Genomic DNA, 24,690 nt, shown 5'->3' on the forward strand with positions numbered 1-24,690 from the left:
TAATTTTTTTATGATTTGGATATTTTATCTATGGAGGATTAAAAGACTTTAAAAATCTCAGGATGCACCTGCTATGTATTCGCGATACACCAATGTGTCACGACACGGTGATTGAAAAATATTGTCTTAAGCATTGAAGGTAACCTGGAGAAAACAGGAGCAGCAAAAATACTCACTCGTGTGGGGTCTGTGTAGGTTTTACAGTGCCATGACCAACCCTGGGTTAACAGTTTTCAGTCATGTAAACAAAGAGCTGAGTAGACTGCTTTCGACTAAAAGTCTGATACATGTGCTGTGTCGATTGCTGCAATTGGAAGATGTGGATACAAAAATCACTGAATGCACCTCAATAGGATGAACACCACCTAACCACAGAGATGAAGAAGTTAAATATCAGGGATTATAGACACTAGCATCATTTCCACTTACAGTTAACATGAAGAATGGAGTTGCAATGTATGGATAAGTTGGGCAAAAGTCAAAAATATTGAAACAAACAGTTTTTATGTCGATCAGAACCTAGAAGCATGTGGCTGTGAGATGTTACTGCAAAATATTTCTCTGGTAATTGTAACAGCTGGATGGTTGGTTTGGGGGTATAAATGGACCAAACTATGGGGTCATCAGTCCCTTGATCGTAATAGTCTACAGATCTCCTCTAGGAGACTTTTAGCTATTTATAAGAAATCTAGATGCATTATTCAGCTACCTGTCAGACAAGAAAAAGTAGTTAATAGTTTGTCGAGATTGCAATGCAGACTTCCTAAAAGATATGGCGAGGAAAAATAAACAAATAATTATTTGGGTCTTTCAATCTAATTTCAGTAGTCAACTGTTCAACTTGTATACAGCAAGACAGTAAGACACTGACTGCTAACATTTTTATATACAGTTCTCAGGCTGAAATAAATAATGTGTACGTAATTGTTCATGAATTGAATATGATGCACAATTAATGAAGAACAACAATATAGCATCTTAGAGCCCTGAGTCAGGTTCATACAAAGCAGCGAGGATTATTAATGAGAACTGGATCCAATGTTTTAAGAGTGAGCTAAAACAGGTGGTATGGGATATTATAGAAGGAGATGCTAATGTGAACTTCAGTTTATTCCATGACAAATTTGTGTCATACTTGAAAGTTACTTTCCTAAAAAGTTATCCAGAAATTCCTTAAAAACAAACAAACAAACAAACAAGTAAGCCATGGATAACTAAGGGTACTAAAATCTTGCATATGAGGAAGACAGAAATTTATATAAGGTGGCATTACTTGTATACTACAAAAAATACTGTAAGATTTTAAGGAAAGTCATTAGAATGTCAAGGAGTAAGTATGTCTTGACAGAAATTAATCCTTTGAATGCTGTAGATGAGTTAACTCGTCATGCTCCACTGCTCCCTGCTGAGGGCATGGTTAAATGCAGCCCCTCGGTTTTCCTCGAGCACTATTGATGTGTTTATGTGTCCTGTTCTGTACACCCTCTCACAGATGCAGATGTGTTACTTGCATATCTTGGCAAATAAAAAAGTTTTGAGTATCTCTTACAACTTATATACCTCTTTGCATGCTATGCAAAAAGCATCATTTCGGTATCTTGAACCATTTATGAAATATGACGATGGTTACGACCACATCATTCCTGATGCACAGAGATGGAAATGGGTGCATTGCATGTGACCGTCCATCGGATATAAAAACCAGTAACTCAGGAACGAAATGATGTATCATTCTGCTCTCAATTTTATATAAAATTTTGATATCTTATCTACATTTTGTACACAGCAATGTATGAGCTAAAATCAATGATAAATAACGTTTATGTAATGCATTTTTACCTATGCAAACTCTTTAAAATTTTGTGCAATGGCTTTACTTAACTTGACACAGCACATTAACTATAACAAATTTCGAAAAGAAATTCAGTCTTTTATTGAGCGAAGATATCGGGCTGTGATATGTACAAAAATCAAATTTTTTTGCTGAATAGTTTTCTTGAAATTGGATCATAAGTAGCTCACAGCAGCTGGAATGCCATCTCTCAGCACAGGTAGAAGCATTAGGTAACCAGTACAGCAACAACAAAGTCGCTCTCAGCACGGAATGTAGAGAGCACATCTGTAGCAGTCAAAAGGTTAATAATCCATATAATAAATCTACATGGGACATTGTCAAACACGAGGCAGGACAACTAGTCCACGTACAAGACACCATAACAAACTAAGTGACAATGGTGTGACTGATAAATCAGAAGCTGAATATATGTGAGGGAGTTGGAAAATAAATTTCCCCTGTCGATTGTGGTCAGAATTGTGTGTGAAAGGAAAAAAAAGAGAATGAGACATTTAAGATAAGACATATCTTTATTTTTCTACATAATTTCCAAGTGCATTGAGAAATTTGTCATACCGCTTTATAAGCTTCAAAAAGCCTTCCAGGAAAAAATCAGGGCGTCGCATACGGAAGAAGTACTGAATGGCTTGTATGACATCAGCATTGCTGCCAAAGCGCCTTCCACCGAGAGTCTTCTTCAAAGCGGGAAACAGATGGAAATCACTTGGTGCGAGATACGGACTGTAAGGCAGGTGGTGTAGACATTCCAAACCAAGAGTTGCAATATGGTTTTGCGTTGCCGTCACCGTGTGGGGTGTCGCACTGTCATCCAACAGCAGAACGCCAGATCTGAGAAGGCCAGGCCACTTTTTCTGAATCATCTCTTTCAATTTCGATAGAGTGGCACAGTACCGTGCAGCATTGATGGTTGCATCCTCCAGAAAGTCCAGCAGCAAAACTCCTGTGGCGTCCCAGAAAACGGTGAGTAGCATTTTACCTGCAGACTGACTGCTTTTGAACTTCTATCGGACAGGTGATGATGGATGTTTCCACTCCATGGATGTGGCCTTCAATTCGGGCCTGTAATAGTGGACCCACATTTCATCCCCCCGTCACAATCCAAAACAGGTCATTGCCAGATTCATGGTAATGCACGAGCTGTTCCAGGCTGAATGCCATGGGTTGTTCCATGTGTGTCGGGGTCAGTTGGCAGGCCACCCATTGTGCTGACACCTTCCTGTATTAAAGAATGTCATGGATAATCCTGTGAGCTCACTAATGTCCGATTCCAAGTTCTGCCGCTACTCCATCGATGGTGATACGCTGGTTCGCTTTAATCATGTCATCCAACTTCCTGACATTTGCATCTGTAGTGGCCGTGCGCGTCCGTCCAGGTCTCTTTATGTCCTGCACTTGCTGACGTCCGTCACTGAATTGCTGGCACCGTCTCCGCACCATTTGCCTCCTCAAGATCACACCTGACCCACACACCTCAACAAGGCGGTTATGAATTTCTGTGCCTGATACTTCACGTGCCCATTCATAGCAGATAACAGCTCTCACTTCTGCTTTTGACCACGACTCCAAAACGCACCTTTTCTCCATAGTTCCGGGAAAAGACTGAATGGCTGGCCTGCGCTTTGCACAGGCACTGCGACAGCACCATCTGCTTGATCGCAATTGACCTCTACCCAATGCTGTATCAGTGTCTTGCACGTGCACGTTCACCTGCCGTGTCGTCTTTCGCCCATATCACACAACTCTACACACAGTCGACAGGGGAAACTTATTTTCCAACTCCCCCTCGTAGCAGCAAACTGAGATTAAATGGTTCAGTTGAAGAATCAAGTGAATATATTAAAAATTTCTTTCCACAATTAGCACCAAGATTCTTCACCAAAATTAATAGAATTATAAAAATTCTAAAAAACCAATTATGATATAATGTTGATGGAATTTCAAACAGAATTCTGAAAAGTTGTTCGAACTTAATAAGTAATGTTCTTAGTGATATGTGTAATGCATCACTGACATGGGGTACTTTTACAGACAGATTAAAATATACAATTGTTAACTATCTCCATAAGAATGGTGACAAATAAGAACTTAAATAATTATTGTCCAGTTGCCTTACTGACATCTCTTTCCAAAATGTTTGAAAAAGTAGTATACGCAAGAAAAGTCTCACATTTAAGTAGAACTACAGAAATGACTGTGTATATATACCTCTGTGCAAGCCCCAATGTCAATTATCTTAAGCTCATGGCTGTTATGCCAAATGTACACTGGTTTCATTCTGCAATCAGTTTTAAATGCCAGTTCCTTAATTTTCTCAACAGAATTCCCCAAAGAGACTGTCACCTTCCCTCCAGGGATTCCCATTTGAGTTCCTGAAGTATCTCCACAATACTTGCATGTTGACTGAGCCTATCATCAACACATCTAGCACCATGTCTCTGAATTGCTATGATGTCTTCCTTTAACACAACCTGGCAGGGATCCAAACAGTCGAGCAATAATCAAAACTGGGTCACAATGGTGTTCTATATGTGGTCTCCTTTGCACATTAATCACACTTCCCGAAGACTCTCTCAATAAATCCAAGCCAACAAATCACATTTCCCATTACAATCCTTACATGCTCATTTCATTTCCTAACTTTACATTATTTTGCAATGTTACACTTAGATACTTAACTGACCTGACTGTGTTAAGTAGCACAATACCAATGCTGTATCCGAACATTATGGGACTGTTTTTCCTACTCATCTGCATTAACTTAATATTTTCCTACATTTAGAGCTGGCTACCGTTCAACACACCAACTAGAAATTTTGTCTAAGCCATCTTGTATCTTTCTGCAGCTACTCAACAATGACAGCTTCCCATATACCACAGAATCACGAACAAACAGCTGCATAGTGCAGCTCATACTGCCCATAGTTCATTTCTGTATATAGAGAACACAGCACTCCTATCAGATTTCCCTGGAGCACTCCCGATGATACCCTTGTCTCTGATGAACACTTGCCATCTAAGACAATGTACTAGGTGCTATCATTTAAGAAGTCTTTGTGTGACTTACATATCTGGAAACACTCACATACATTTGTTAACAATTTCCAGTGGGACATAACAATCTCCAGTGGGGCACTGTGTCAAATGCTTTTCAGAAATCTAGGAATATGGAATTTGCCTACTGGCCTTCATCCACAGCTTGCAGGTTATCATGTGAGAAAAGAAAAAGCTAAGTTTCACAAAAGCAATGCTTTCTAAAACTGTGTTGGTCTGCAGACAGAAGTTTCTCCATCTCAAGGAACTTAATTATATTCGAATTGAGAATACATTCAAGAATTCTGCAGCAAAAAAAATGTTAAGAATATTGGCCTGTCATTTTGCAGTTGAGTACTTCTTGTAGACAGGAGTCAACTGTGCTTTCTTGCAGTTGCCTGGGACTCTGTGTTGGGCGAAAGATTCATGATGAATGCAAGGTAAGAAAGGGGCCAATGTCACAGAATATTCTTTGTAAAACCAAACAGAGATTCTATCCAGACCTGTTGACTTATTTGTTTTCCACTCTTTCAGCTGCTTCTCTATGCCAGGGGCCCCTAGTATGATGTCCTCCTTACGGGAGTCCATGCAATTTTCAGATGACGGAATGCTTGTATGATCCTCATGCGTAAGTGATTTCTTAAGTATGAAATTGAAAACTTCTGCTTTCCTGTGGCTATCTTTTATTACAACACCACAATAGTCAAGAATTGTCTGGATAGAAGCCTTCGACCTGCTTAGCAATTTTATTTAAGACCAGAATTTTCTTGGGTTCTCAGCAAGATCTATTGCTAAGCTACGATGGTGGTACTTGTTGTAGGCCTCGCGCATCAATATTTTTACAGCCACACAAATCTCTACTAACTTTTACCTGTCATTTGTGTGTTCTCTTCTTAACTGTGAGTGCAACAGCCTTTGCTTCCTAACAATTTCCTGAATTTTGTAATTAAACCACGGTGGGTCTTTTTCATCTTTAATCCGCTTAGCACAAGCTTCTCCAGAGTGCAATTTACAATCCATTTAAACGTTACCCACAGTTCCTCTACTTCCATCATACTGCAACTGAGTGATGTCCATTCATTGTCTAAGTGCGATGCAAACAACTGCTTGTTGATTTTTTAACTTTATTAACCATCACTGTTATTTCACAAAGCAATCTGTCCGTACCACCTGCAGTGAACCCATAGATGTCCCAATCTACCGTCTGTCCGAAATTACTTTAGGACTGACACTTCAGCAGGAGCACATGGCAGCACACAGCAAAGCTGCCACATCGCACTTGGAGCACACGCGTGGCCTTATATTTCATTCAGCTCTCCCAAACAGGCAAACTGGTCACTTTATAAATATGGAAATTGCATCAATGTGTTCTGGAAGAGTTAAGCTGTGTTTTGATTTTAGTTTTATCTGGGGTAACAAATTATTACGATGATATATGTGCAGTTTTAAGAGAATGCATATTCTCATGATATTACCTAACTTTCAACAGGTGGGAAATTTTTTTTGTTATTGAAGTTAGTTGAATATGTTAAGCAAATGAAATCTTACAAATACATCATATTTTCTAATGTCTGAAACCAGGAATCTGTTGGAGATCTCTAATGCAAGATAATTTAAGTTAAAAAAAAAATAATATGAGGCTCAATGGTCCACTCGCGCATCAGCTACTAATCGGGCTTCCATATGGGAAGCACATCGCTATAGGTTTGTAGTGAAACTTATTAATTTGTCTGATCTGCCTACTCATTTGTAATGTAACAAAAAATAAGATTAAGCATGTTTATCACAACAGGAAAACATATCTTAAATATGCCAACATCTATTGTTTAGAAAGAATAAAAGCGATACAGATAACAGGGCTTCTTATTACAGCAATTACACTGAAACAGATACATATATCTCTAGTGACACAGACTTAATTCCTGAGATGAAATACCTCTGGAATATTTTTACCACAGAAAAATCTCCAAACAGCCATATGTTTTCAGATGTTTTTATTTAGATGACCGATTTCGGCATCTTCACACCCCTATGCACTCCACGTACAAACAATCAGACATATCGATACTTGCATAACAAGAGCCATCAATACCTGGATTCTGAGTATTCACTTTTGAGTGTTTACTGCAAATACTACCATCTCCTCCACCTTTCCAGTCAATGTTTGTATATTTAATGTTCCAAATCCTTATTTATAGCAAGTTCGCCGTCAATTACATCTGTCCCTTCCGAGGCCCGTTCTGTTTTTGAAAGCAGAAATCATAATCCACATGACGGAAAGAAGGAAGTTAGACCTATTGGGGTTAGCTAAAATGAGATGGAAAGGAGAAGGAAGGAGAGAACTGAGGAAAGGCTACTGACTGTGCTGGAGTGGAAATGAGGAGGGAAGGAGAAATGGAGTCAGAATAGTAGTAAGAGATCGATTAAAAGAGGAAATGAAGAGAATAAGTGATAGGATGATGAAGACCAAAATATCACTCAAGGGGATGACCACAGAGGTAATAAAAGTGTACGCGCCACAGGTGGGTTGCACTTCTGAGGAGTAGCAAGAGGTTGAAGAGGAAATGCAGAAGTAGATGAGAAGGAAGAATATGATAGTAATGGGAGATTTAAACGCACACGTTGGAAGAGAAAGACAACGCTGAGAAAATGTGCTTGGACCAGGGGGTTGGAGCTGCCGAAATGAGGAATTTGGAGGACTATTGGAGTTCTCTCAAATGAATAGATTGCTGGTTGGGAACTCTTGGTTTGGGAAAAGAGAGAGAGATACAAGATTACCTGGTACAGTCAAGACTTAAAGAGAAAGTTTATAGTTGACTACTTCCTGTACGATAGTGAGATGAATAGGAACATCATTGACATTAAGGTAATACCATCAGAGGCCTTGGATAGTGAATGAACCTGAGAGGTACTAAGGATAATAAAGGGACAGAAAACCAGGAAAGACGTATAAGTGTATGGAAGTTGAAGGAGGAAGAAAGCAGGCTACAGTACCTACAAGTAGTAAAGGAAAGCATCCCAAAGTATGAACCAAAAACGGTAGAAGAGGAATGGGGTAGATTCAAGGGAACATTAGTAAGTGCAGAGGAAGCAATATGTGGGAGGACAAGCAATAAAAAGAGATGGAAAGAAACACCCTAGTGGAATGTTAAAACAAAGGATATAGTACAGAAGAAGAATAGGCTCGTTAGGCTATGGTTCCAGAAGAAAACATTAGAGACAAGAGAAGAGTATCAGGCAAGCAAGTAAGAAGCAAAAAGAGTGGTGGTGGAGGAAAGAAGAAAGTGATGGAATAGTGGACCAGAATGATGGAGGAGGATAGTGAAGGTTCAAAAAAGGTGTTATATGGGATGATTAAAAGTAAGAGGAAGAACAGTATGACAGATTTTGCTCGAATGGTGAACAAAAGTGGACAAGATGTAGAGAATAAGGAGGAACGGAAGTATATGTGGAAGGAGTATTTTGAAGAACTCCTGAACCCGAATGGAGACCTGGATAAGGAGGAACAAGCCGAGGAGAAAACAGAAGAGGAACAGCAAATAGAAGAAGACCTACATGGGGAGACTTGGAAGAGGCACTGGGCACGATGAAGGGAGGGAAGTCACCAGGTCTGGATGAGCTAAGTGTAGAGATGGTGAGAGCAGCAGGAGAGGTGGGGATACAATGGCTATATCGAGTAATGAATATTGTGTGGAGACAGATGATCCCAGAAGACTGGAAGAAGGGAATAATTGTCCCGATCTTTAAGAAGGGAAATAGAAAAGAGTGCAAGAACTATCGGGGGATAACACTGATGAGTCACTGTGCAAAGATTTTTTGAGAAAATTTCGGAAGCACAAATTTGGGCAAAATTAGAAGGAAGAATGAGAGAAGAGCAACATGGCATCAGAACAGGAAGGTCTACAGTGGATCTAATTTTTGCTGTAAGACAACTGCAGGAACAGCACTATGAATATGGAATAGATCTACTAATGACCTTCTTGGACATTGAAAAAGTGTTTGATAGTGTATGTAGAAGCGAAGTGTGGAAGCAAAACAGATTATTTGGAAGATAAGGGAAGAGTACCATGGAAGTGTGAGCTGTGTGAAAGTGGGAGGAGAAAGATCAGCTTGGATTGAACAGAGGAATGGGTCGAGGCAGGGAAGTGCACTTTCACCATTACTCTTCATTCTAGTGATGGATGATATAATGAGTACAGTAGCACAAGTAATTGGTGAAAGGAAGATGAAAGCTATGGTGTTCGCAGATGATCTGATGATTTGGGGGAATGAGGAGGAGGAAGTACAAGAGCAGTTGGATGTATGGGAACGAAAAGTACAAGAATATGGGATGAAATTTAGTGTAAGTAAGAGTGAGATTATTATAACAAGATAAAAGGAGAGAGGAAAAATTGGTGCGGAACGACTGAGGAGAGTGGAGAGTTTCACGTACATAGGAAGCCTGACACAGGAAGATGGAAAATATGACAGAGAAATAAACGAGCGGGGGAGAAAAGCAGAAGCATTTCGGAAGAGTGTCAAAAGCCTGATATAAAGCAAGGATGTACCCCAAATCAGTAAAAAGGTTATATACTAGCCATACTATGTCTCGATCCTGACATATGCATCAGAAACCTGGGTTATGAAAGGAAGAGAGAAAAGCGAAGTACAACCTAGTGAGATGAAATTCTTGAGAAACAGTATTGGAGTGACAAAGATAGATGAGTTAAGAAATGAGAGGATCTGAGAGTTAATGAAGGTGGAACCATTACAGGAGGAGATAGGGAAATCAAGGCTGAGATAGTATGGACATGTTAAGAGAATGGAGGAGAAGAGGATACCCAGGATGAAACTGGAAGGAAAGAGACCAAGAGGAAGACTAAGAGACAGATGGCTGAAAGGAGTAGAGGAATGTATGCAGAAGAAAGGAGAAGATTGGACCAAGGTGAAGACAGAGAGATGGTGGCAAGACAGAAGACGATGGAGAGGCCTATGTTCCATACACATCCGGCCAGAGGCTGGAAACTGTCCGAGATGATGATGATGATGATGATGTCAAAGACTGGAATTAGTTGCTGTTAATGCCTTCTCACTAAAATTTCAGAACTTATGACAATATAATTTTGTTATATAGGTACTTATGGATGTAAATTGCACACGCCAAATATGTACCTGAATCTGCCTGTCACTCCACTGCTATCACTCTCGCCGCTATGATGGATTCCTGAAGTGTCACGATCACTGTCACTTATCATTTAACGAAAATATCATCTGCTCCATTAAATTTTCCAAACACGCTTCATTCTGCCATGCTCTTTCCATGCTGCCCTGTGTGTGTTTGACAGCTTTTCTTCCAGTCTTCAGAGCTGGCATTACGGACAGCTTCTCTTTGAGTGCTTTGACTGCAGAGGGGGGTGAATTTCTTATTATTCCTGACAATGCTACCTTTAATATGGGCCCATATTAATTCTATTGGTTTAAAATGCCAGTGGTAAGGTGGTAGCCTAATAACTGTATGCTCATGCCTTTTCAGTCAGTTCACTGAATTCATATAGAGGGAACTGTGACTTATGGAGAGAGATTTTTTCATAAGCTGCTCCTTTTTAAGGTCATCACTTACATCAACATTATGAAGCTGAAAACATGCAATCATTTCATCCTTTCGGTTTGTCATAGTAGATGCCTCACCAACAACAGTTGAATGGTAAGGAGCACTATCTAGAGCAACTGTTGACTGTTTTTCAATGTTCAGTATTAGCAAATCTTCGAACCACTTTGTAAATGTAACATGGTTCATTTCTTTGTAACAATCTCCTGTTTTCTTTGATTTAAAAAGCAGGAGACTATCCATGTTGGAGAAAACCTTGTGAGGTTCCTGCATGAAGAAGAATAAGTCTCCCCCTCTCCCGTCAGAAGGCACTGCCCTTGTTCCTTTATCCGAGTCGTCTGTCCAGTTCTGCATGACAATGTGACCAGAACTGACCCACGTTTTGTCAAGCCATACCACTTTGTTAATACAGGGTGTTTAAAAAATGACCGGTATATTTGAAACAGCAATAAAAACTAAACGAGCAGCGATAGAAATACACCGTTTGTTGCAATATGCTTGGGACAACAGTACATTTTCAGGCGGACAAACTTTCGAAATTACAGTTGTTACAATTTTCAACAACAGATGGCGCTGCAAGTGATGTGAAAGATATAGAAGACAACGCAGTCTGTGGGTGCGCCATTCTGTACGTCGTCTTTCTGCTGTAAGCGTGTGCTGTTCACAACGTGCAAGTGTGCTGTAGACAACATGGTTTATTCCTTAGAACAGAGGATTTTTCTGGTGTTGGAATTCCACCGCCTAGAACACAGTGTTGTTGCAACAAGACGAAGTTTTCAACGGAGGTTTAATGTAACCAAAGGACCGAAAAGCGATACAATAAAGGATCAGTTTGAAAAATTTCAACGGACTGGGAACGTGACGGATGAACGTGCTGGAAAGGTAGGGCGACCGCGTACGGCAACCACAGAGGGCAACGCGCAGCTAGTGCAGCAGGTGATCCAACAGCGGCCTCGGGTTTCCGTTCGCCGTGTTGCAGCTGCGGTCCAAATGACGCCAACGTCCACGTATCGTCTCATGCGCCAGAGTTTACACCTCTATCCATACAAAATTCAGACGCGGCAACCCCTCAGCGCCGCTACCATTGCTGCACGAGAGACATTCGCTAACGATATAGTGCACAGGATTGATGACGGCGATATGCATGTGGGCAGCATTTGGTTTACTGACGAAGCTTATTTTTACCTGGACGGCTTCGTCAATAAACAGAACTGGCGCATATGGGGAACCGAAAAGCCCCATGTTGCAGTCCCATCGTCTCTGCATCCTCAAAAAGTACTGGTCTGGGCCGCCATTTCTTCCAAAGGAATCATTGGCCCATTTTTCAGATCCGAAACGATTACTGCATCACGCTTTCTGGACATTCTTCGTGAATTTGTGGCGGTACAAACTGCCTTAGACGACACTGCGAACACCTCGTGGTTTATGCAAGATGGTGCCCGGCCACATCGCATGGCCGACGTCTTTAATTTCCTGAATGAATATTTCGATGATCGTGTGATTGCTATGGGCTATCTGAAACATACAGGAGGCGGCGTGGATTGGCCTCCCTATTCGCCAGACATGAACCCCTGTGACTTCTTTCTGTGGGGACACTTGAAAGACCAGGTGTACCGCCAGAAACAATTGAACAGCTGAAGCAGTACATCTCATCTGCATGTGAAGCCATTCCGCCATACACGTTGTCAAAGGTTTCGGGTAATTTCATTCAGAGACTACGCCATATTATTGCTACGCATGGTGGATATGTGGAAAATATCGTACTATAGAGTTTCCCAGACCGCAGCACCATCTGTTGTTGAAAATTGTAACTACTGTAATTTCGAAAGTTTGTCTGCCTGAAAATGTACTGTTGTCCCAAGCATATTGCAACAAACGGTGTATTTCTATCGCTGCTCGTTTAGTTTTTATTGCCGTTTCAAATATGCCGGTCATTTTTGAAACACCCTGTATTTATACTGTGGATGTCTCTTAAAACTCAGCATCATCATGCTGACATCACTGAGTACCACACAATGAACAACAGTAACAAACAATAATAGTAACAACAAATAACAGTAACAACAAATAACAGTAACAATAAATAAAAGAATAATTCCTACAACCATAAAAGTTAACACACACAAAGTCAGGGCTGAATGATGACAAAGGACAGCAAGCTGACTGCAACTAAAGCTCACTGCAAGCAGGAAGTGTTGTGATGTGAGGTGAAGGTTCGGTAATTTGGGAGTTTGCTGTGGTTGCAGGTAGTGTGCTACTGGTAAAAAGCAGCCCAGGCTTGCCATGTGGTCAACCCCCCCCCCCCCCCCCCACATACATACACACCACTTCTGCACTAATTTTCAATCTTAAAGCAATTTTGGACAGACTATATAATTTGCAGCATATCACAGATTGAATTCCAGCGATGTTGCTTGACTGAGAATGCTATTTATACACTCACTCATCAAATTTTACAAGTCGTAAATAATACTAAAATATTGCCAGCTGAAATTATTTGTGATCTTCCCAGTACACCTCAGTGCAGATTATGTTACACTCTTAGAAAAACTCAAGTTTTATGGAAGCAATACTTTACACACACAACTGGTGCGACTCATATTTAACAAACAGAATGCAAAAAGTTGTGCTGAACAATTCAAACAATGTTGGAAGGCTAGAAAATTTTAGTGACTGGGGAGAAATCACAAAGGGAGTCCCACACAGTTCACTTTGGGTCCACTCCTATCTCAAATGTACGTGAATGATCTCCCACTTAATATTCAACAAGCAAAATTGGTACTTTTTGGAGACAATGCTAGTGTTATAATAAAGCCCCTTAGAGAGAAATCCACAGAAGAGGTTCCTAATGATGTTTTTCAGTTAATTGTTAGGTGGTTCTCTGAAAATGGACTCTCCCTAAATTTTGAGAAAACACTATATTCAGTTTTTTTACAACAACGACAGTCTTAGTAACTATTGGTGTAGTGCACAAATAGGAGCCAGTAAATACTGTAGAATGCTCCAATTTTTATATGTACATTAACTGCCAATCCTGAAAACAAAAGAATCAACTTCCTAATGTATTTTGCACATTGCCTCTCAATAATATCACTCGGAACAATTTTCTGGGGTAATTCACCACTTAGAGAGAAATTACCGACTGCACAAAAGTGGGTAGTATGAAAAATATGTGGTGTTCATCCATGGTCACCATGTGGGTGTCTCTTCAAGGAATTGCGCATTTTAACTGTGCCATCACAATACATATATTTGTTCATGAAATTTGTCATAAATAATCCATCAAAATTTGAGAAAAACAGTGATATACATACTTACAACACTGGAGGGAAAAATGATCTTTACTACCTACCATTAAAGTTGTCAGCAGCTCAGAAAGGAGTTCAATTTACAGCAACAAAAATTTGTGATCATTTGCCCAATACCATAAATTGTCTGACACGTAGCAAAGCAAGTTTTAAATCGAAACCTAAATCATTTCTCCTGGTCAATGCCCCCCGCTATTCCATGGGGGAAAAACTAGTTTTTAGGTGTAGTGACATGAGCAGGACTAAAAAATAATACGTCTATACGTCTATTAATATTAACACTAATCATGTATCCATGTTCCGTAAACTGATGTAGAAGGTAGACAGAGCAGAAGCAATGAAGAACGGTGTGTTTCGTCATGGGATTGTTTAATGGTGTGGGAGCATTACAGAGATGCTCAACAAACTCCAATTGAAGACATTACAAGAGATGATGATGATTATTATTATTATTTTACGTGGAGGCACACAACATCATGGTCATCAGTGCCCTGACGAAAAGTCAGCATGCCATTTGCCACATGGGTGGGAACGAAGGTTGTCCCCACATGTGGAGCACTTTATAATGCATTTAAAATCTGACCCCCTTCCCCATCAATTTAGGGATGAGGCCTGACAGTTCACAAAATTTCACCACTCTTGCAACACTGGAATCAGTACCGGTGAGGATGGTGAGCAGATCTCCATCAAGACTGTGGGCCGCCCTGATATCAATGTGTAAGATACACATTGCCAAAATATGCTGAACTTAAAGTGGCACAACACAAACCTGGTGGATCCTCCCGCCAGAGGAAGAAGCCATGTGTTAAAGGGCTATGCCTGGTAAGCAGAACCTCTCTCCAGCAGTGAGGCCGACATGAAGTCTGCCATGCCTGTGTGGTTGATTTGAGCGACCACACAGCCTGTCACCTTCAGCCATTCAGTCTCCCATTGATGCATGATGAATCTGTCAGAAAATGGGATGACAGCATGCAACAGGATGAGACACCGATGGACAACACTATACTGACTTCCTTTCTTGGCCGCTTTGTTGACCGTACTGTTTCCCTGTATTCCAATGTAGCCAGGTACTCAGCAAACCACCTTGCCATGGTAAGGAGTCATGGATGAGCTGAAACAATGACATACTGGATAAATTTGGTGAAGTGCTTGTAGTGCACAAGAAACCTTGTACAGTGATGTCTGTGAATCCTCTCCAATGCCATCATAATGCCATGTAACTCCGCATCATAATTTGTAAGTTATTCCAGAAGACACATTTTGAAAACCCTATCTGGGGGAAACAGTGGAACCCCTGAGGACATTATCTTGCAGGGGTCAATCTGTATAAACAACAGCAAAACTGTGGTATGTACTTAAAATGGAAGAAAACAAAGCTGTAAAAATGTAATCTGGAGGTACCACGTCAAGCTAAAAATCACTTTGGGCCACTGAAGACACCAAGGTGGCAATGCATTCCATCCCTGATTGTATATTTGGGGGTCTGATACATACAGATCCTTGAGACAGTCAGTAACACGTATCCCAAATGGCTTGGTCACATGGGGCCGGTTCCTCAACAGCCATTAAAAGTTGAGTGGGTGCATTGCCAAGGACTCACAATTACATTGTGCATAATGGAGAGGTTTACTATTGAAATTTCGAGAGCACTTTCTGGGAACAGCCAGACAACATATTACTCCCACATGCATCTCATGAAATGACCACAACAAGAAAATTCGACAAATTAGAAATAATACAGAGGCTTACTACAATCATTCTTCCTACACACCATTCACCAGGGAAGGGGGAAGGGGGAAGGGGGAAGGGGGGATCAGTTAGCGGTACCAGAAGTATCCTCTGCCGCACACAGTAAGGTGGCTTGTGGATTATGATGTAGATGTAGAAGTTCCACATCATTTTGATACAAGAATTGTTCAAACGGTCTAAGGAAATGTAACTAACTCTAAAAAGATCTAGAAAGTGACATTTGCAAATGGCAGGAGACCAGGTGGGGTGACGCAAAATCACAGGAGATTAGTGACAAGTATAAAATTATTTATAATTGCAGCCCAAACACAGTTAACGAAGCTTAGATCATTGTTAGCACAAGATTTTGTAACTCTGTTGCTATCCTCTCATGTTGTGCTCGGCAAAAAGGCTGCACAGAGGACAAAATGTGACTTCAGTATGACGCTCGATGAAAGGATTTTGAAAGTGCCATCTGAAGATATTCTTATTGTCTCTGGTGATCTTGGTGGTCATGTTGGTTCAAACAGGGATGGATATCAATGCCATAGTAACAATGGTGCTGGACACATGAATGAAGATGACGAAAGAATACTGAAATGACACACGATCTGCTATCACAAATGCCTACTTCAAGAAGTAAATGTCCCAGCTTTACTTACTACAGTGATAACAAAATGAAACCAAATAGCTTCCGTTCCTGAACAGTGATGTGGATGCAAAAATCATTCCAAGTGACACATTTGCTACAGAACAGTGCTCAGTAGTTGTCCAAATGCACATCCAACTTCCAACTCATCCTGTTTCTGCAGGAGTACATGAGGGACCTGCTCTCTCACCTCTCCTCTTCACCATAGGCATGCATACAGTCACAAGAGATCTACAGAAAACTATTTCCACCTTGCACATTACTGTATGCTGATGATGTGCTATTGGGCTCTAAGGATAAGACTGATCTGTAGTGTCAAGCCCAAGGTTGGGACAACCACCTTGCTGAAGTAGATCTAAGACTTAACATAAAGAAAATGCAGTATTTCACCACAGATATAAATAACACAGATTGACCTTCCAACAACAAGGGCTTTTGATTGCATAGGCTCAACAATTTCTGCTGCTGGAAATCTCTGTGTACAAACACAGCAGAGTGTGATTCAAATGACATTCTATGACTGGTGTACTCTGTGACTGGAAGGTTCCAGAAAGGCTCGAGTTGAAAGTATTCTGATCTGTAATACGTTAAGTTTCGTTGTATGGTGCAGATTGCTGACCTTCAACAAAAGAAGCAGAACAATGTCTTGCCATCACAGAAAAAGATTCTCAGGTAGACACTGGGATTAACACTGCTTGATCATGTCAAAAATGAGGAAGTTCATAAGTTATATGGGGTAACACCAATAGTAGACAAGATGAGAGATGATGGTTCACACATGTTCTTAGAACAGATGCAATAACAGTTGCAAAGACTGGAGTTAGTTTGAGAGTAAATGGTAAATGGCCAGTAGGATGACTTAGGCAGCAATTGCTTGACATGCTGCACCAAGATCACAAGCTGTATCCTGATCAGGTACAAGATAGGATAAAAAGGTGACAGAGAGCCAATGCAGCAGACCTCACCTGTATATGGGACAAAAACTAAGGATGAATAAGGAGGAGGAGGAGGAGGAGGAGGAGGAGGAGGAGGATGAGGAGCACAAGAAGAAGAAGAAGAAGAAGAAGAAGAAGAATGGTGAACTACTTGGTAACAGTACAGAAACTAGATTCTTAGGCTTACGGTTACAAAGCAATTTAAAACAGAATTAGCACATAAAATATTTGAATGCAAAATTAAGCAAAAGCTGCCACCTATACATCACAATTAAATTCTGTTGTAAGAAAACAGTAAAATGTACTTATTCTGTCTACTTTCACCATCATCTTCAATATGTTGTTGTATAACTGAAATATGGCAGTTGAGTTGCACTGTTGGCTCAGTGTACTTGTGAAAGAGTGTGTGTGTGTGTGTGTGTGTGTGTGTGTGTGTGTGTGTGTGTGTGTGTGTGTGTGTGCGCGCGCGTGCGTGCGTGCATGTGCGCGCATGCGCGTTCCCGTGCCCATGTATCTGTCATTAGCTCTGAAGGAAGACATCATCTGAAAGCCTAGCAACGTTTTCAGTCTAGTTTATTTACCTACTGTTGCATTCATCAACTCAGCTATTCTTTCCATTATTTAGGACTTTCACATCTGTTTGTCAACCACTGGAAATTGAACATGTTCCAAAAGTTTCAGATCCAATGTACGTATCTTACATTAGTCTCACCTGGATTACCACTATTATTCAAAATATTAATTTTCTGATATACAATTCAACTAACTACCACATCATCAACAAATATTAAAGAAATGGAACATTTAAAATTCTTAGAACATAAAACTTGAGGAAATGTTTTGCAAAGGGATAGTATAGATTTATAGAAGTAACGGAGTGACATTTTAACGATTAAAAGGGTCATCTAAGCAACACATCATATCCCTGTGCACATTGTACAAATGCCTGGTTAGTAGACAAAGTGCCAATTACATAAAGCAGATTACAATAAAAAATGAATTTGGATCACAGTGAACTCAAATCAATAATGTAACAAAGTTCAAATTGACAAGAAGTAAATAATAAAGAAATCTCCATACACACAAAAAATTGTAAGTAAATAAAGTGAGTATGCACTCCCATACTGCTGATTTGTTTGATACGTAAGGTAAATTAATAAAATTATCGGCATTGCAAGTAATGAGTGCTCCATACAAATTTTTGGAGATGTTTCATAATCAATGTGAAAAGGTTTAGAAGCATCTCACAGACACTTAATGGGAGCATAAGAAAGCAAAATTTGAACTTCTTCAGTAAACAGTAAGTATGTTGAGTTCAACAGTAACCAATAATGATTGGGAACCTCTTACAAAAATGCTCTCTATGACCGAAAAGTAGTAACTGTATATTTTTATTAAATTCTACACATGGCAGTGTTCACAGGAGGATAAGAATATAGCTGCTGAACACCCACACTGCATGTGTGACAGCTGTGTCTGTGTTGAACCAACATAGTAGGTACTGTAAGTCTATCAGCAATGAAATCTGTACCAATAAGCAGAAAATGCAGATGTATACCTCTGCCTCCATCATCATCAATGGTTTCTTTAGGATTGAATAACAACAGTTCTAAAATACGTGAACTGTTGAAACTTTAGTCCACACACATAGTTACCTAAATCCATTGCCAACACATTGCAATAAGTACGTTGAATCATGCTCAGCAAACAGCTAAAAACATATCACAATCGCATAGTTGGCAACAGTATGTGTACAAGGTCAAATCATGCTCCGCAAACAGCTAAAAACATATCACAATCGCATAGTTGGCAACAGTATGTGTACGAGGTCAAATCAGCCACACCACCTGATGTCTGGACAGAACCTATCAATTTCTGAACAATGTATTTTCTACGGTATTGGCTGTCCAGATAATTATGAGAACATAAATGTTTTAAAACAGTACCACCTGAATATTCCAAATGCTGTTTCCCTACCATTCTGGGCCATGACGGTGAGCAGCATTCTGTGTACGAGAGCCTTAAGCACTGAAAATTATATAGTTTCTATTTATTGATTTTACAGATACTACATGCTAATTTAAAACCTTGTTCATTCAATCTAAGTTTAGTACTGCACAACATAGCAAATTCATTGGCTGGGATTATTTTCTGAATTAAATTCAAAATTAACTTCTAGTCAGTGAAGTTTCTACAAATAGCCCTTGGTATTCTAAAATGATATCCTTGCATATTTTTTCCCACACTGCTGCCATCAATATAAACTTGTTCATAAGGAACTACAACACTGACTAAGTAAATGTATGAAAGAAAATGAGTGTCTTACCCTGCAGCACAGGTTTTCAGTTTGTTTCCAGGTTATGTGATACTTTGACAAAATAGGTCAGAATTAAATAGAGATTAAATATATGCTGTATGAGATTAAAATTTCTTCTGTGGACTCAAGAATATACAGTCGTGTAGTGACATTTTCTATTACCATGGACATCTGACTTCCTTCTTTATGGCCTGAATTTTTTCTTTTTTGACTTTGACATTTCGAAATTTTTCTGTGGTATTCTAGTTGTTAGGAAATAAGTTTAGTCAGTGGCGGATTTAAAAATTTTACGCCCCTAGGCACACCATCCCCCCCTTAAGGTGCCGCCCCTAGGCCCATGCCTAGTGGGTCTATATGTAAATCCACCACTGGGTTTGGTATAAAGAAAAACCAGACCGAATATTATGCAAATTTTATTAATTTTTTCAAAAAAACTGTACAGACAGTAACAAACACTACTTAATAAAAAGTGATACTCATAGAAATCGTTTTTTCTTTCACTGACACACAAAAATACTCTACAATGAGAACATTCAGAATGAGGCCTGATTCTATATTATGAACAGCACAGTTTTCACAACTACCACGACTTGCAACAATGAAGGTGAGAAACCTTTCTTTCTTCTTTCCATATAGCAGAGATGCTGAGTTGCAGATAGGCACAACAAAAAGATTTTCACACTTAAAGCTTCCAGCCAATGGCCTTTGTCAACAAGACACACACATACGCATGCAAGTGTGCGTGCGAGTATGCGTGCATGCACACCCATGAAAGCACGCCCGCGCACACACACACACACGCGCACACGCGCACACACACACACACACACACACACACACACACACACAAAAGCAACTCACACACATGACTGCAGTTCCAGGCAACTGAAACCACACTGCAAGCAGCAGCACCAGTGCAGTGGCAACTGGGTGTGGGGAAGGAGGAGGCTGGGACAGGGAGGGAGAGGGACAGTATGGTGGCGATGGCGGACAGTGAAGTGGTGGAGGTTGGGTGGCAGGCAGGGGAGAGGTGGGGAGAGGGGGTGGGAAGTAGCGGAAAAGGAGAGAAATGGTTCATACCCCTGTAATAGACCTAGATGCAAGACCTCTCCCATACATCCTCCCACCACCACCTCCCTACTCCAGTCCGGTCACTAGCATCATATATCCCATCAAAGGCAGGGCTATCTGTGAACCAGTCATGTGGTCTACTAGCTAAGCTGCAACCACTGTGCTGCATTCTATAGGCGTGACAACCAACAAGCTGTCTGTCTGCATGAATGGCCACCGACAAACTGTGGCCAAGAAACAAGTGGATAACCTTGTTGCTGAATACGCTGCCAAAAATGATATCCTTCATTTCAATGACTGCTTCACAGCCTGTGCCGTATGGATCCTTCCCACCAACACCAGCTTTACTGAATTGCACAGGTGGGAATTTTCCCTGCAATACATCCTATGTTCCCGTGACCCTCCTGGCCTCGACCTTCGTTAGTCGCTGCCCTCACCCATCTAGCCCCTTCCCTGCTCCCATTCCAGCACCCAGTCTTTTTTTTTTTATTTCTTTCTATTTCTCTCCTTTTCCACTACTTCGCCCCCCCCCCCCCTCATCCCCACCTCTCCCCTGCCCGCCACCCAGCCTGCAGCATTTCCACTGTCCACCATCCCCACCGTACTATCCCTCCGCCTCCCCACTCCAGCCTCCTCCTTTCCTCCCAGCCAGTCGCCACTCTCATCATGCACTGGTGCCACTGCTCATAGTGTGGTTTCAGTTGCTTGAGACTGCAGTCTTGTGTGTGAGTTGCGCGCGTGTGTGTGTGTGTGTGTGTGTGTGTGTGTGTGTGTGTGTGTGTGTTGTTGACAAAGACCTTAATGGCCGAAAGCTTTAAGTGTGAAAATCTTTTTGTTTTGCCTATCTGTGACTCAGCATCTCCTCCATATGGTGAGTGGCAACTTTCCTTCTCATAATATTATTACATTCCATCCTGCATTTTCCATTATTTGATTTCTGCCTTCTTTTACGGAGTAAAGAGCTGGGAGACGTTTCTTGCTTTGGTCTTCCTCTTTTCTTCAAAACTGTTTTACATTTTGTCAGAAATCCCCGAGTTACCATACACCCGAATTGAAGGAAAGCTATTCGTCCATTGAAATCTGACTATATAATGTATGAATTCACAAGTGTGATATCGATGGCAGCAAAACACAGGTGGTGCCACCATTTTTTAGCTTTACAGTCTGTCATAAATGGATTGAAGCATATCTGCTTTATCAATTCCATCCATATGTGAATTATAATCTCTAACCATAACTGGGGCTGTCATATCAACTTTTGTACCATCTTTTTGTTTCCGTTTTATGTTGGCTGTTTCAGTTCCATGAAAATTAGATAAAAAATATGCACTCTTATTGTCTTTCCATCTGAAAAATGTAATTCCTTCTTCCGAAGTTTGAATCTCTAATTCACTTCTTAGCAGCTCTTGATAATTCTTTAGTTTTGGTAGGCAAAGTCTATTGGGATGCACTGTTACACATGCGTATACACCATGAGCTTTTAGATATTCAAAAAGATCCAAAGAAGAGAAGTAGCTGTCCATCACAACTACATAATTATTGTAGTGAAGGCAGAATGTCAGTTTCTGCACCACACTTCCACCAAGTCCGAACTTTTCTTTGCTGCTATCAGATGTTTCACCCTGGTAGACATCAAATTCATAGATTTAACCTGACATATATACATGACACCAAAACCTGTACCCACATTTCACTGACTGTATTGTTTTCAGGAAGATCGTCCTTTGAATTGAACAATACTCTCATCGATACTTTGAATATGATATGGAAGCCGTAGTTTCCGAAAGTTTTTGTTCAACGCTGTAATTAGCAGATGTACTTTATACAGTTTGTCTGTGTTGTTCTTAGGTATAGAAAGGGGATGAGCACATAATGGTTGATGCCAACATGCAGATGGTATTTCTTTCCCCATACATCAGAAGACAGAGACATAGTAAAATTTTACTGAGTTCTCTGTCAGATGACATTAGAGAGAGTTTTTATAGTTTGTAGTTGTTTTCAGTTGTGTGTTACTTATCAATCAGGTGAATCACAGACTGAAGTTGTTTGTGTCTCTCTCTTGTCATTATTTGCGTGACAACTGGAACATTCAGATCACTATCACAACACCAATAATGAAGTTTTTGTGACAAATGATGATAACAGCAGAAGAATTAAAGACCAAGAAATCCGTAAAGCTCTTCTTCAGTTATAGGCTGAATCTGTTTCCCCTTTTGCACAATATATAGATTACTTTTAAAAATAATATTTTCAATCACTTTGCTTGACAAAACAGTCAAGAAGATATGTTGCAGAACCCTTTTGGGAAAAGTATTGCTCGATCACTCCCTTTTGGAGTATAAATTTTGGAAAATCTGTTACAAACTTTTGTCTCCTAAATTTGTGAGAAACTTTCAGACTGTGATTCACAATTTTGGCATTTCTTTCATTTTCAGCAGAGGGAGAGTCTGTATTGTCTTTGTGACTAGCAGCTTGCTTTTTGCTATTTCCCTCTTGTTGTGCTTGTATTTGCCGCGTTCTTGTTCGCAGTCTGTCAGGTCATTTTCAAAATCACTACCGTCCTCAAAATGGGTTTCTTCAGCTTCTCAAGAACACATGGAAATATTCTCTTGTTGACTGGTGGACAGTGTGGCAAGATTTTTTGTTTTTTTGCACTTGTACGCTGCTGCGTTTGAATTTTTCTAAAACCTGTTATTTATCAGAATCATGGCTTTCCTTATCAAGTGTACTGATGTCAGATGGAAAATCCTCCAGTAGTAATTCCAGTATCTCTTCATATTTCAACTTTCTCCTCATAGCCCGTCATGCAAAAACACATATCTATAGGCCTGACGGGACTTACAAGTACCAAATTATCTTTACAAATTTATAATATATTCCGCTTCTAGTCAATTATTAGCATCTACTTGTCGAATAACAGGAAAAAAAATTATGAAGATTGGATTCTCACAGTAAATGCACGGAGTAAAAACTGAATGATCATCCTGCAACTGCATACAACCAAATACAGCAAGGACTGCGGGCGCTGAAATTCAAATTGCTTTGATAGAACAGATAACACATCCATGAAAGAACTGTGATGCATTAACAATGTACCAAAGCAAGAATAAGGGGAGTGCTACATTTGTGTGCCAATTCAAATGACGAAGAATGTTTTACACTCATTTGTCTAAAATGGGACTTTGAAGTCCTGTCAGATCATAAACGATTAAATAGAAAAAAGATGTTTGCACATACCATGAAATTACGAATAGATCGATGAAACTTAGTGCCATCGTAATAACCACGGTTGGCCAGTTTCAGGAAGTTTTCACAGACTTTTGGCACCATATCACAATGAAGTTCCAAGTTCAATGGCCCCAGATTTGTTACTAACCGAACGTAACCTTAAAAAAGAAATTTGTTCAGCTGAATTACATGCACAAGAAAAATTTCACAACCAGAAGTCTTACGCGCTGGTAAATCTTCCAGGTTGTATGGGCATGATCCATTGAATGAAAAAGTTGCATGGACCACAATCATACAAGATGAACAATTTACATTTAAATACAAACAATACTTAAATTTCAGTGAATCATAGTTTATCATATTTGAAGACAAGAACTGAAGCAAATTACATCTATATGATCTATAAATACATGCAGTTACTGAGCATTTACTTCATTCTTCTATTTAATTTTCCCTTATTCATTGGGGAACAGTTCTATTACACTTACCTTTCTTCTTAACACGCTCATAACGTACAACATCTTCATCAATAATAGCAGCTTCATGTACTGTTGTTGGTGCTATAGTAGTTGAAGTAAAGCCTGCAGCCACTGCACCAGTAGAGTAATGTGCCTATGAAAATATAACAAAATATAAGCTTAGAAAATAACCTGTAACACAAAAAACCACATACATTAAATCTGGTAGGGTGTGATGTTGCTCTGGAATGTCATGATGAACTGTTTGAGTAATTTCTAATTTCTTCCAACACATTCTAAAAATGTAGGCCCATTGATATACAGAGTGAACGAGAACTCCACCGATAAACTTTCAGAGGTTGTTCAGGGATACCTTCTGAGTATTTCAGTATAATGGACCCATCTTCTCCAGGTGCTCATTGCAGAGTAATAATGTAATTATGGTTTATTTGGTTTGTTACCACGGTCATTCTTGTTTCTGTAAAAGTACCTTCACAACACTGATGACGTACATGATATACAAT

The 24,690-nt window shown here is 40.0% G+C and overlaps 1 protein-coding gene across 1 annotated transcript in view; it reads right to left on the bottom strand.

Moving 5' to 3' along the window:
• Positions 1–24,690, bottom strand: part of LOC124714841 (RING-type E3 ubiquitin-protein ligase PPIL2) — a 92,544-nt gene that overhangs the window by 39,318 nt on the left and 28,536 nt on the right. Inside the window, exons 6-7 of the mRNA XM_047243053.1 lie at positions 24,197–24,320; positions 23,718–23,866 (exon numbers count right to left, since the gene is read on the bottom strand). Of these exons, the coding sequence (XP_047099009.1) occupies positions 23,718–23,866; positions 24,197–24,320 (273 nt within the window). The remainder of the gene's footprint in view (positions 1–23,717; positions 23,867–24,196; positions 24,321–24,690) is intronic.

This window comes from Schistocerca piceifrons, chromosome 1 (genome assembly GCF_021461385.2).
Source record: "Schistocerca piceifrons isolate TAMUIC-IGC-003096 chromosome 1, iqSchPice1.1, whole genome shotgun sequence".
Classification (NCBI taxonomy): Eukaryota; Metazoa; Arthropoda; class Insecta; order Orthoptera; family Acrididae; genus Schistocerca; species Schistocerca piceifrons.